Raw genomic sequence first — 13,384 nt, 5'->3', positions numbered from 1 at the left:
CTTAATGTGAATACCAAATTGAGTGCGGATTTCAGCATGAAACTTTTGGAAAATAGAAAATAATTCACTTCTTTCTTTCATAAGATAAAGCCATGTCATCCTTGAATAATCATCAACAAAAATAGAAAAGTACTTGTATCCATTGTGTGATACTACTTTATTTGGACCCCAAATGTCCAAATGGACCAAAGAAAAAAGGACTTGACATACGATAATCAACTCTAGGACTGAAGGAAACCCAATAATGTTTCCCATATTGACACGACACACAATCAAAAGTAAAAAGACGACTCAATGCTGGAACAAGTAGCTTAAGTGCTTTAAGAGACGAGTGTCCAAGTCTACAATGCCACTGGAGAGGGGTGAGAGACGACTGAAGAGCTGTTGAAGAACCACCACCACCACCATCAAGGTAATACAGCCCACCAGCTTCATGCCCTCCACCAATCTTCATTCCCGTCTTGAGATCCTGAAATACACAAGATGAAGGGTAAAAGGTGATAGAGCAATTAAGAGACTTTGTCAATTTACTAACAAACATAAGATTAAAAGGAAATTTGGGTACATACAGAACTAAAGACAAAGATAATGAACCAGTTTTAACATCATCAATACCACTTATGGAAGAAGTGGAACCATTAGCAAGAGTGATAGTGTTGGTTGTAGAGGATGAAGAAAGTGAAGAGAACACACCTGGAGTCCCAGTCATGTGATCAGAAGCTCCAGAATCAATGATTCAGTGGGAGGGTTTGGATGCCAGACAAGCCATACCAGAGGGAGCAAGCGTAGCTATACTCAGTTGAGAAGTAGCCTGGATCTACAGCTCATATTCAGTACGAGAACTACTCAGCATCTCCTGTCCGGAGGCATCTATAGCTGAAGGTGTCGAACCAATCTATTGACTCCCTTGCTCCATATCACCACTTGCCACTGCATGATTTGCCTAGGATGACGGTGGGCCATGTGAATCATAGCAAAAATTAATAGTGTGCCCATCTATACTACAATGCGCACACTTTCTCAGACCATGATTACGTCCTTTACCACGACTCCCCTGAATCTCGACCGCCAACACGCCCACCACCATGACTATACATGTGTCCACCTCTACCACCACAACCTGGCTAGCCTTGATGAGCTAGTCCTCTACCACCATGGCCATCCCCTCTAGCCACCACAAGGGCAGTCCTATCGGAGATGGTGGGGTTCTATGGAGAGTCAACAAAAATCCTCCGGAGACGGGCAAACCTCCTCGAAAGAGGGGAGGGCAGACCCACCCAGTATCTGAGCCCCCTCACCTGTTCATATTCAGGCTTTAGTCCCACCAGAAATCTGGTTACATCAAGCTACTCTCTCTGTTGTTGCTGAATTTTAACATCAGATGTAAGGAGGTGATACACACTCAACTCATTCCTCAAATTTCTCAGACTAGCATAATACTCTTCAAGACTCTGGTTACCTTGCTTCAGACTAAAATACTCTTGATAGAGCTGATATACTCCGGTGGTGTTATCCTGTTCTGAATAAAGCTTCCTTGCATGATCCCAAATTTCCTTGGCTGTGTCTAAGAACATGAAGTTTACACTAATCTTAGGTTCTATACTGTTCCATAGCCAAGTCATAATCTGTGCATCTTCTTACTCCCGATCACCATACTCCTGGGAATGAACTGGGGGTTTTTCTTCTCTTATATGCTTTGCTTTCTTCTTGGCTCTGAGAAACACTTCAACAGATTTGGCCCAAGGTACGTAATTTTCTCCATTTAATTTAATTGGTCATTTGTACATTCAAGTAGTCTTGAGGGATCATAACCAACTTATGTTCATTATCTCCCATGGCTGTAAATATTTTTTTTTCTTGTTTCAACCTGCCTTACCCAGTAATCACTACACTGCACTTCAACAGCACTGTACTTCACTCAAGTTAATCACTCACCACCATACGACTGACCATTGCCGAAACGTACACTGTCACAGGTTTCAGCAATGTTAACCTCTACTATTGTCACTTTCGGCACCTCACAAACACATCACATACAAGAGTACCATACATCTGAACCTACGACACATCTAAACCTGCCACCATAAGACTGATACTAAGCTGCACCTACCACACATCTGCACCATACGACTGATACTAATCTGAACCACACATCTGCACCTACCACGAAACCTACTGTTGCAGCCCTCTTCATTCCATCGAGTAGAGGGTTCTCTACCAATCACCTGAAACCACAACTTCACACCCAACCAAACACATTAAAAACTCCAGAATGAAGATACGGCAACTCCTTTTCAGCCCTTTTACGAAACTCAAAAAAAAAAGAGAAGAAAAATGAGAGATTACGAACAGAACAGATCTGGACTGGCTTAACCTGGCTCTGATACCATGTGACGATTTCAGTTTCAGATCTTAACTTGATGTAGAAGAGACGTAAAAGAGAGAGAGGGGGGGAGAGAAGAAGAGAAGAAATCAAAGAAGAAGAAAACCTGTTCGAACCCAAGAGAAGACAATAGTTCAAATTCTCTCTTAGGTCGGCCAGGATATATAGATTACTAAAATGAATAGAAAAAGTCTTTTATGTCCCTTTTTAAGTTGGGACACATCAGCACTCACTAAAAGACACAACACCACATTAATAAAACTCAAATGACTATTATACCCTTCTTTAGTCGACACTAACAGAAACGTTGTATTCAGACTTCCTACTCACCTGAACAGCATCTTCCATGAAAATCTGAATCCACACCAATGCTTCTTCCCCTACCAGCAACACCATGGCCATATTAATTTCTCTGATTTTTAAAGCTTTCTTCCCTTTCACCTTGTAACTTTCAAATAGGAACTGCTTTGCTTCCACCCTTAGAGATCTTCTTCAAGCCTCAGTCTGCTGAAACATCCTTTCCTCCATTTTCAACCCCCCTGTTCCTCAAGCCCACCACGCTAGAGCTTCTCCTCCTACCCATGAAAAAGGTTGTGCATCTGCATTCTTTGTAACTTCTGCTCAATCTGTTTCCTTTCCTTCAAAAACTCTTCTGTTTCTTTCTCCAATAAATCCACATGAGTTGTCTCTTCCTGATTAAACCCTTCATATGTCAACCAGCTATCAGGTGTTCAACTGTCTGTAGGAGACATTAAAACAGGAGGAATAATTCTACAGCAAGTATAAGGAACAACTAAATCATCCCTTCTATGCCCTTTCTAGCACCATCTACATTCAAAAGATAGAAGTTCTTTCTGTTTTTAATTCAAGTACAATATATATTCTCCATATAATTAACAAACAATTAACAAATTGGGTAGGTAGCATGATATTAACAGTTTCTTGAGAAGAGGCTACCTAGTAAGACGTTCCTTCAATTCTTCATGCCTTTTGAGGACATTTGACACTGAGAAAATAAAGCAGTTTTAAGCCTCTGAAAAGTCTCAATGAAATGAACAAATTTAACATAGACAACAAACACAGTGCACTTCCATAGGACATACATCTAGCTCGTGTTGTCTCCAACCGGATGTCTTCTTCTTGAATAAACTTCTGTAGTACAATGGGACACATGATTACAATCAAAACAGAGAAAAAGAAATAAACACACTACTTTTGCAATACTAGAAGTAATAGAGAAAGAAACAAAGAAAAAGTGCTTTACCGATCTATGACCAGGGAACTACTTTGAAGAATGCAAATAATGTTTTGAGGATCTATGGTTAAGAAAGAAATGTTGCACCTCCCTGGCCCCGGAGTGCACATAGACAGTCAGGAAATTATCTATGCATTGAAATATTGAATGTCACTCAGTTCATGATACTGAAACCATAACTGCAGCCAACAGGAATGAGTTCTAACTTCGTTGGGATTGGGCCCCTTTCAAAATGAAGAAAATAATGTGGAAGTGTTCCGTTCTTTCAAAATGAAGAAAATAATTGATTGAAATTACAGTCATAGTGGCACATTGGGCATCAATTCATACCTATTCAAGAAATGTGGCACACTGAGAAATTGGAAGCAACTAGCATACTCTTGTCATTCCTATCAGTGGTAGAAAGGAAGGCAGGCCTCCTGGAAAATGTGGTGAAACAAAAATTTGATTGACTGGAATCCCAGCCCATGAGAGGCCATGGCACTTTTAGAAATGTTGTTAATCTAAAGAGAATGGGGTGCAAGAATGGATTAGTCTTTTTATATTCTTTTTTTATGAATAACTGAAAAACCATTCATTAATTAAAATAAAGTAGAGAAGTACAAAGAGAAGGGAGAGATGAACTCTCTTAACTCTCCTCAAACAATCTCAGAATGTTACAATATAGCCTAAAATAATTGGCTTCTTCCCACCCCTTGTTTGGCTAGTACATCGGCAAAATAGTTGGCATCTCTTTTCACCCAAATCAGATTCACTTCCATTCCCTCCGTTAACCATTTAAACCTTCTATTTTCATTAATGTAGTCTCACCAACCTAGATCCTCTTCCTTTTGCAGCTGACAACCAACTTTGAATCCCCTTCAATTATCAGTTTTCGAATATTTATCCCCTTAGCTTTTTGAGCCCCTTGCAAAGCAGCTAGAAGTTTCAGCCCTCAAAGAGTCTCCCCCACCAATCGGTCCTGAAAAAAGGCCAACTATTCTACCTTCCCCATTTCTGAAAACTCCTCTAATTCCTAAAGGGCCCAGATTTCCTTCACTGCTGCCGTTGAAATTCAGCTTAATAAAACCACTGGTTTAAGGAGACCAGCTTGGCATTGATACAACCTTATTAAGGGCAGAATCATCCACTACCTTCCAACTTCTCAACAAATCTGCAACAAAAAAAAATCCTCAAATAATTCTAAGGTTTCACCCAATTGATCACTCTAACCGTGATGACTTCAATTAGAGCATCCCTAGTCCTCTTTTTCCACAAAGAATCTCTAATTTCTCTCTTCCCATATTGTCCAACACACTACACCCCTAATACACCTCCATAAAGTTCATCCCCTCTTCTTCAGCTAGCTAACAAAGGAGGGATCAAACAGGCTTTGTATATTTGACAGGGGTTGCACCTACACACAAACGAGGAAAGAAACCAATCCCAAATTGAAGATACAAAGGGGTAGGAGATTAATGAGTGATGGCAGGTCATAAGTAATCTTTTCCAGAAACACTTCACAGCAGAAACCTCCAATCCTAGGCGGATTTTTTTTTTTTCTTTTGAAGGGCTACACAACAGGAGGTAGGAGATTAATGAGTGATGGCAGGTCATAAGTAATCTTTTCCAGAAACAAGGATTATACCTGATATGAGGCAGAAAAGAAGGTGCAGGTGGGATGACATGATCCCCAAATTTTACAAAGTTACCATAACAAGGATTATACCAGATATGAGGCAGTAAAGAAGGCAGAATGTCATGAATAGCCTTCCAAGTTGAAGCTCTTGTCACCCTAACTGTAATGAGTAATGACTTCAATTAGGGCGTCTATACTTCTTTCTTTGCCTTCAAGCAGCCTTTGATTTCTCTCTTCCCAAACAGTCCAGCAAACTGGAGCCCTTGAGCATCTCCATAAGGTTTTTCCCCTCTTCTTTTGCCAACTAACAAAGGTAGGGTCAAACAGCCTTTGAACATTGGCGGGGGATCCACCTCCATCCTAACAAAGGTAGGGTCAAACAGCCTGTGGAGAGGTAAACTATCTTAACTCTCCACAAACAACAACACTGTTACAGCTGTGACCAAAACAACTGATTCCTCCCCACCCCTTGTTTTGCTAAAACATCAGCAAAACTATTTGCTGCTCTTTTAACCCAACTGAACTGCACTTCCATATCTTGAATTATCCACTTGAATCTTTTTTTTTTATCAGTAAGCATGTATTTTATTTAAATTTCGGATTGTAAACAGTTTATACAACTTGGTGACAGGACTGATGATCCCTTTAATCCCTCTTTTCTATCCCTCATTTCAGTGCAGCCCAAAATAATTGTTTTCCCAATGCCCCTTGTTTTTCAAAACAATCAGCTAGCCCATTTGCACTCCTTCAGACCCATTAAATTCAGCCTCAACCTCCTTTGCAATTGTCTCCACTTCCCTAATCACATGTTTAAGCGTCCACTGAGTACTGCTTTTGTTTGCTGCCCAGGATAATGACTACTTTTGAGTCCCCTTCCACCTCAACGTGCATGTATCCAGTAGTCGATCAAGATTACAGTCAGTCTTGAATCCAAAAAGGTTTCGGATGGAGAAAAGAAGAAAAAGAAAAGAAGGAGAAAAGGAGGAGAAGCAGAAGTACACAAGGGTTTAGAAAGGAAAGGGACAGATAGATTGAATCTGCCGCCCCACTCTTAATATTTATATGTTATGTTCACTAATTGTAGAAAAAGGCAGAAGTGCCCTTAATGCTTACATGGCAAATAAAACAATAATAAGCTGAAATAACAAGCTGTCTGAAATAACTACCAACTAACACTGATATAACTAACAAAGATTACATGTGCTGTCATACGAACACAGTAGGGACCACAGCCGTGGGGCCCACATCAGTGTTCTCTACACTCCCCCTCAAGTTGGGAATAGATATTTGTCATTCCCAACTTGCATAGGTCTGCCTCTAACTTCTTCCTTGGAACAGCCTTGGTGAGAAGATTTGCGAGCTGCATGTTGGAGGTAATATACGGGAGACACACTTCTTGAGATGAGACCATTTCTCTGACAAAATGTCGATCAACTTCAATGTGTTTAGTTCTTTCATGCTGCACTAGATTGTGAGTTATATTAATAACCGCCTGATTATCACAATACAGCATCAAGGGCTTCTCATAATCAATACCCAACTCTTCAAGTAGATACTTCAGCCATAGGATTTCAGCCACTCCATTAGCCATCGATCTGTATTCAGCTTCAGCACTAGAGCGAGAAACAACACTTTGTTTCTTACTCCTCCAAGAGACAAGGTTACCTCCTACAAAGGCACAATATCCAGAGGTAGACCTCCTGTCATCAACACTCCCAGCCCAATCAGCATCTGCATAGACCTCTGCCTTCATGTGATCATTATTCTTGAACAATATACCTCTACCTGGACATCTCTTCAAGTATGCTAATATTCTCTCAACTGCAAGGAAATGAGTAGTTATAGGGGAATGTACAACACTGACTGCATAACTGATGTCTGGTCGTGTGAGACAAAGATATAGGAGTTTTCTAACCAACCGTTGGAACATAGCTTTGTCTTCAAGAGGCTCTCCACCCTCTGCACTGATCTTGTGATTCTGTTCAATGGGTGTATCTATAAGCTTGACACCTAACTTTCCAGTTTCTGCTAACAGATCTAGAACATACTTCCTTTGAGAAATAAAGATCCCATGTTTAGATCTAGCAACCTCAATACCCAAAAAGTATCGTAGTGCACCAAGATCATTCACCTCAAATTCTTGATGAAGGAGTCATTTGAGGGACTCTGTTGTGGATGTGTTCGTGGGGAGGACGTACCACCGCTGGCAGCAGTAGTGAAGAGGGGCCCACATGGCAGCAGCTTATCTTATCAGCTCCTTAGCCAGCAGCTTATCTTATCTTATCTTATCCTTAGCAGTCTCTCTTATTTGTTCTTACCTGTTCTTACTTTATCTATTAGAAGAGCAATAGGAGTTTGATTTATCTTAGGGAGGCCTTATCCTTCCCAAGTAGGAGTCTTATCTGTAAGCAGTCGAATGCAACAAGGAATCTTCCTACAAGGACTCTCACCTCTTGTAATCTCCTATTTAAGGAGCTGCGATTTGAGAATAAAGGCATCCAATTTTCAATCAAGAAAAGAGTTGAGGAGAGTTAGGATGATCTCTTGGACAAATCACCCCTTAGGTCGCCACGATAGGGTCTGCACACAAAGGGAGGGGCAAGGGGAAGCTAGAGTCAAACGTCATGGGCGATATGGAGCAGTTGTCATCCAAGGCCCACGAATTGGAACACCGACTCGTGGAGAACCACGCAGAAATACGAGAAGTCAAGGAAGATGTCTGGGAGCTTCGCCGCCTACTAGAGTCGTATTTCTCCACCAGGGAGAGGAGCCCTGAAGGGACGGCAACCACCAACAGCCGTCGACCAGACTTGGCGGAATCATCCGGCGAACGACAGATCGCCGCCCCAACAGCAGCAGTCATCCCCAAGTATAGTAGGCTGGAGTTCCCTTCGTACAACGGCAGCGGAGATCCACTAGGATGGCTATACCGCTGTGAACAATTCTTTCGCAATCAGCATACGGAGGAAAGAGATAAGGTCAATTTGGTCGCGTTTCATCTAACAGAAGAAGCACAACTATGGTTCTACGGAGTAGAGCAGGAGGAACCAAGGCTCAACTGGGACCAATTCAAGTCCTACTGCCTCCTCAAGTTCGGACCCCCATTAACGAGCAACCCACTAGGTGACTTAATCAACCTCAAGCAAACAGGCATCGTGGCTGAATACCAACGCCAATTTCAAGCCCTTCTCGCCAGAGTCGCCTCGGTATGCCCAGATCAGCACGTGGATATGTTCACCGCTGGATTAGATGAGCCCCTGAGAGTAGATGTGGAAATGCAGCATCCTCCCAACCTGGTCACCGCCATGAACCTAGCTCGCGCTTTCGAGCGCAAGCTACAGATCAGCCGAGGATCCTTCAACATGGGACGATTAGCGACATCATGGACACCCCCGAAGCCAACCAGGGTGGCCCCTTCTTCAGCAGCCAACAGGGAACAAAAGCTTCACACAGGTATCACTCCCAGACCGGCACCTAGCATAGAAAGCAGCATGACGGCACCTCCCATCAAACGCTTATCTAGAGTTGAGATGGCGGAGCGCCAGGCAAGAGGGCAATGCTTCAACTGCGATGAGCTGTATTCAGCAGGGCATCGATGCAAGAGGCTACTCTACCTCCTGGTAGGCGAGCTGGAGGAAGACGAGGACAAACCCGCAGCACTAGAACCCGAGATCTCCCTCCACGCCATCACCAGGATAAAGACCTCTCAAACTATGCAGCTACGGGCACAGGTGGCAGGGAAACCAGTACGTATCCTTGTAGACTCGAGAAGCACGCACAATTTTGTAAGTGAGCAAGTTGCCCTTCAACTGAAACTACCGTGGAAAGCAGACCGCAACTACAGATAGCCGTCGCAAATGGAGAGAGAGTTCACAACCCTGGGATCTGTAAGAACATCCAAATACAGGTCGAATCCGAACCCTTCTCTGCTGATTTATTTGTGCTACCCTTGGACGAGTTTGATATAGTACTTGGAGTTAAGTGGTTGATTACTCTACGCCCTATCCTATGGGATTTCAGCGCCCTAACAATGTCATTCCACCTGAATGGAAAACAAGTTACTTGGCAGGGAACCAAAGTGAAGGCAAAGAAACCGCAAGTGCATAAACTCCAAGGCGAAACCATGCACACAGCAGATATGGAAAGACTCCTCACCGACTTCTCGGATGTATTTCAAGAACCCAAGGGACTTCCACCTGCCTGATCGTGTGACCATCGGATTCCTCTGATAACAGGTTCAGAACCGGTCGTCGTCCGACCGTATCGCTACCCACGTCTGCAAAAGGACGAGATAGAGAAGCAGTGTGCGGACATGTTGAAACAAGGGATCATCCGCCCCAGCCGCTCCCCCTTCTCTTCGTCGGTTTTATTGGTACCGAAGCAAGACAGTACTTGGAGGTTTTGTGTGGATTACAAAGAACTCAATCCCCTCAGCATGTAGTCCAATAAGTTCCAGTTTAATCCCTTCAGCATATCCACCTTACGCAATAATCCCGCTTGTCCACTTCTTCTCCTTGAATCTACTAACTCATCAGCTATGAGGACCCCATCTACTAGCAGCCTTCCTCTGAATGCCCCTTGAGATTTTGCAATCAGATTTGACATCACCTTAGCCATTTTATTAGCCAACAGTTTAGCTAATATATTATATAAGCTACTGATAAGGTTGATTGATCTGAAATCGACCAACTCCACTGCCCCTTTATTCTTTGGAATTTGAGTGATGAATGTGTGATTTAAACTTCTTTCTAGAGCACCCCTTTCATGAAATTCCCTTAACATATTCAACACGTCCAGCTTCACAATTTCCCAACATTTCTTGTAGAAAAGTAAGTGAAACCATCCAGTCCCAGTGCCTTATCACCCTTTAAGCAAATTGAATTCTTCTTCGGTATAATTGTCTATGAACAGCTATGCTTATTACATTATTAATTATTATGTTCTGAGGCAATTCAAGGTTGAATATTAATCAGTCAAATTTCTGGTATGAAGAACATAGAAAATATAGAGGACTTGGTCAGAACTCAAGGTGTTTGGACTAGTAAGTTTCATAGAAAGCACTTTATGCTATCATTTAATGATGACAGCAATGGAGAAAGAGATGAATACGTCAAAAGACACTACACTTGAGACTTGCAAACTCAGGTGATAAGAATAAATATTATATAGATCAGCTATGATACAAAGAGAAAACAGATATAAACTCATGTGATAAGAATAAAAATTTGAGATTCAAGAATTTACACTTGATATTTGCAAAGTAAACAGATCCACAAGCAATAATAAACAGTAGTACTCACAACAATAATAATAACAGCAGCAACAATAACAACGATAATTGCAAAAAGAAACAGGTGACTAGAGTAGAAAACAACAACAAATATAAAGAATCTACACCATTTCTTGAACAGATAGTGTTAAGTGGATCATATTTCTCCTTACCACCTCTCCTGTTATTGCATATGTCCGTCCCTTGAGATGTTCCAATTGCTGCAAGTTGCATACAATATGAAAATGTTAATACATCATAGCATATAATATTAGAAACTACAAAACAAAAGTTTTTTTAATAGTAAAATAAAATTTATTAAAATGAAAACAAAGAGAGTACAAGAAAGGTGATAAGGAATCACCTGAGAGAAGAAAAGAAACAAACATACCCCCAACCAACACCCTTACTAACCTTGTAAGCAGTAGTTTGATTATTACAGATAGTCAAAACAACAACGATTAAAAAAAATATATATTTGAATGTGCCATGAAATTTTTATTATTTCATTGGCTAACAAAATTACTCCAACCAAAATCTATTAAACCCCTGAACTAGAAGGTGGAAAGTTTTGTCTATGGAGGAGACATAGAAGGCATTACATGTCAAACTTTTATGTACCTTATAATTACTTCTCCAAAGGACTTGATTCATAATAAAGTTGAGGGGCAAATTACAGTGACCTGTGACCCCATTTGAGTTTTCTGACAATATCAGATGCCCACCCCAGTTTTCTGAAATTACAATTACCTGTCTAGTCAGAACTTAAAAAGAGAACTGTTAATGACAAATGCACAATGACATAAACACTCCCATCAGTTTCACATATACACTGACTCCATATTCTGAAATACCAACCACCAAGCATGCCCCAATTTGTAGATTACCAATACTGCCCCACTTTTCATGTTTAACATGCAATCGCTTCACCAAAATCCAAAAGAACTTGAGGGTGATTACAAGCCTCTCAAGAGAGTTTGGAGTGGTGTTTAGATGGGTTAGAAGATCAGCAACTGATTTGGCTGACTATCTAGCCAAACAAGGGACAAATAGAGGAGATTTATTCTGGGCTGAATTGCAATTGTAAACCTGTTGGGGGTCAGAATCTCTAATATAAGGGACTGGACCTGTGTATTCTTCAAAGATATTCCAAATTTAATGAATTACTGTTTCCTATCAAAAAAACGAAAAAACAAAACAAAAATCAAAAGAACCCCTTAAATTATGTATATATTCATTTAATAAAGTTGTCTTTAGTATCAAAAAGTTGTGTATATTTTCTCCAAAATTTTTGAGATATATATATATATGATAATATTTCAGCCAAAATGCCAAAAGTGTTTTATACTACCTTATTGCATTGAAATTTCCAAATAATAAGATATAATTACATCAAATATTCTGAAATTTCACTTATAATTTCATCTGAAACATATTCCGAAATCAGAATCAATAGTAAAAAATATCATCATCATCATCACATAAGCCTTGTCCCAACCATATGGGATAAATTACATTAATCCTGTTCTCACACTCTGTTCTGTTCTGTTCTTTGCTGGCCTGATGACCAAGTTGTAAAATTTTGCTTTTGGCCTAAGTGCTATTCTCCTATCAATGGTTGAACTTTTGAAATTATAAATTCTATGAGTTCGGCAAAAATAACAAACTGATAAATAAATGTCCCTCAGAGATTTTGGAATAAAAACTTACGTTTCTTTGTTAGTAAAAGACAATAATCTATCTTGACAAACCAAGTGTCTCCACATAATAGGCAGAAATTCTAGCATCAGTTAACAGAATATGGAACCGTCAAATTGAACTCGGATTATAACGAATTACAATAAAAATCCAGCGTTACTGGAATTATAGTGTTCAGAATAGAATATCCGAAAGTCGCAGAAATTTTCGGGTAAATATGAGAATAGGGAAGCAGAAAGGATTGACCTACCTTGCGGGCATGGTCGCCTGGGACTGGCTTTTTTCTGATACCCTTCTTCATTGAGGATTCTTCCATGTCGCTCTCCATTCCCAGTAAGAGTATCTGCAGCGATTAAACGCTGGGGGAAGAAAACATGAACAAGAAGACTTTTTCTGAGAACGAGATATATATATATATATATATATATATATATATAGAGAGAGAGAGAGAGAGAGACCCTCCTTTATTAAAGAAGAACGAAGGGAGATAATCGAGAAGAATAGAGAATTTAGCTTGAAAAGCAGGGTTAAAAAGTCTAATCAATTTTGCAAAGATGTATAGTCGGACTGGCTCTGGACGGCGACAAGCATCGGAACACAAAACGGCAGTGTTGGAATGTGCTTGGTTGAAGGCAAACCCTCGACAATGGCGATGAGAGTAAGAACTATTTTTCAGGACAACTGTAGGCGGGACGAGATCACTGTTTGGCAAAAACAGCCCTGCGCTGCTTTGGGAGCCTCTACGCTTGACACTTCTAAAGTTCTAATTCAGTTCCTCATTTCCTCATCTGTCTTTTCAACCAAAAAATGTTTTGTAAATACTATTTTGCCCACAGTCACTATCTATTTATCTCCACAGAGGCTCCTAAAATAGCGTCTAAAGGCGTGTTGTTAAGCCTCATTTCCTAACGACGTATTTTGGGAAGGCATTCCTATCTTGGAATAAACCTCTTTTTGTCATAAATGCCTACGCGAGAAACGTTTTGACGGAATAGTACCAAACGGGGCCTAATGTTCCCATCATTTTTAATGGCAACGGGGACAGGATCATATTCTTTGTCCCGTTCCCAACCCGATTTTGAATCCCTGTCCTCGATCTCTGCTGGGATGAAAGGTTGTCTTCCATCCTCAACCCCAATTGAGATGAGTTCCGTGTGGGAC

General features: G+C 40.8%; 1 protein-coding gene across 5 annotated transcripts in view; it reads right to left on the bottom strand.

Annotated features, from left to right (window-relative positions):
- LOC148843841 (centromere protein O) overlaps nucleotides 1-13,157 on the bottom strand; it is a 72,996-nt gene extending 59,839 nt beyond the window's left edge. For 2 of the 5 annotated variants that reach the window (XM_088958606.1, XM_088958607.1), the window contains exons 1-4: nucleotides 11,147-11,254; nucleotides 10,699-10,746; nucleotides 3,487-3,535; nucleotides 3,341-3,389 (exon numbers count right to left, since the gene is read on the bottom strand). In XM_088958606.1, coding sequence (XP_088814732.1) covers nucleotides 3,341-3,389; nucleotides 3,487-3,535; nucleotides 10,699-10,746; nucleotides 11,147-11,179 — 179 coding nt within the window. In that variant the 5' untranslated portion in view covers nucleotides 11,180-11,254. Of the gene's footprint in view, nucleotides 1-3,340; nucleotides 3,390-3,486; nucleotides 3,536-10,698; nucleotides 10,747-11,146; nucleotides 11,255-12,473 lie in introns of those variants that run through there. The other 3 variants (XM_088958605.1, XM_088958603.1, XM_088958604.1) reach the window with 3 other exon arrangements.
- Nucleotides 13,158-13,384: the final 227 nt, after the last annotated feature.

This window comes from Nelumbo lutea, chromosome 8 (genome assembly GCF_056320005.1).
Source record: "Nelumbo lutea isolate HS-2025 chromosome 8, American lotus-T2T, whole genome shotgun sequence".
NCBI lineage: Eukaryota > Viridiplantae > Streptophyta > Magnoliopsida > Proteales > Nelumbonaceae > Nelumbo > Nelumbo lutea.
Note: the sequence above shows the minus strand (reverse complement) of the source record. Positions and strands in the feature narration are given on the sequence as shown.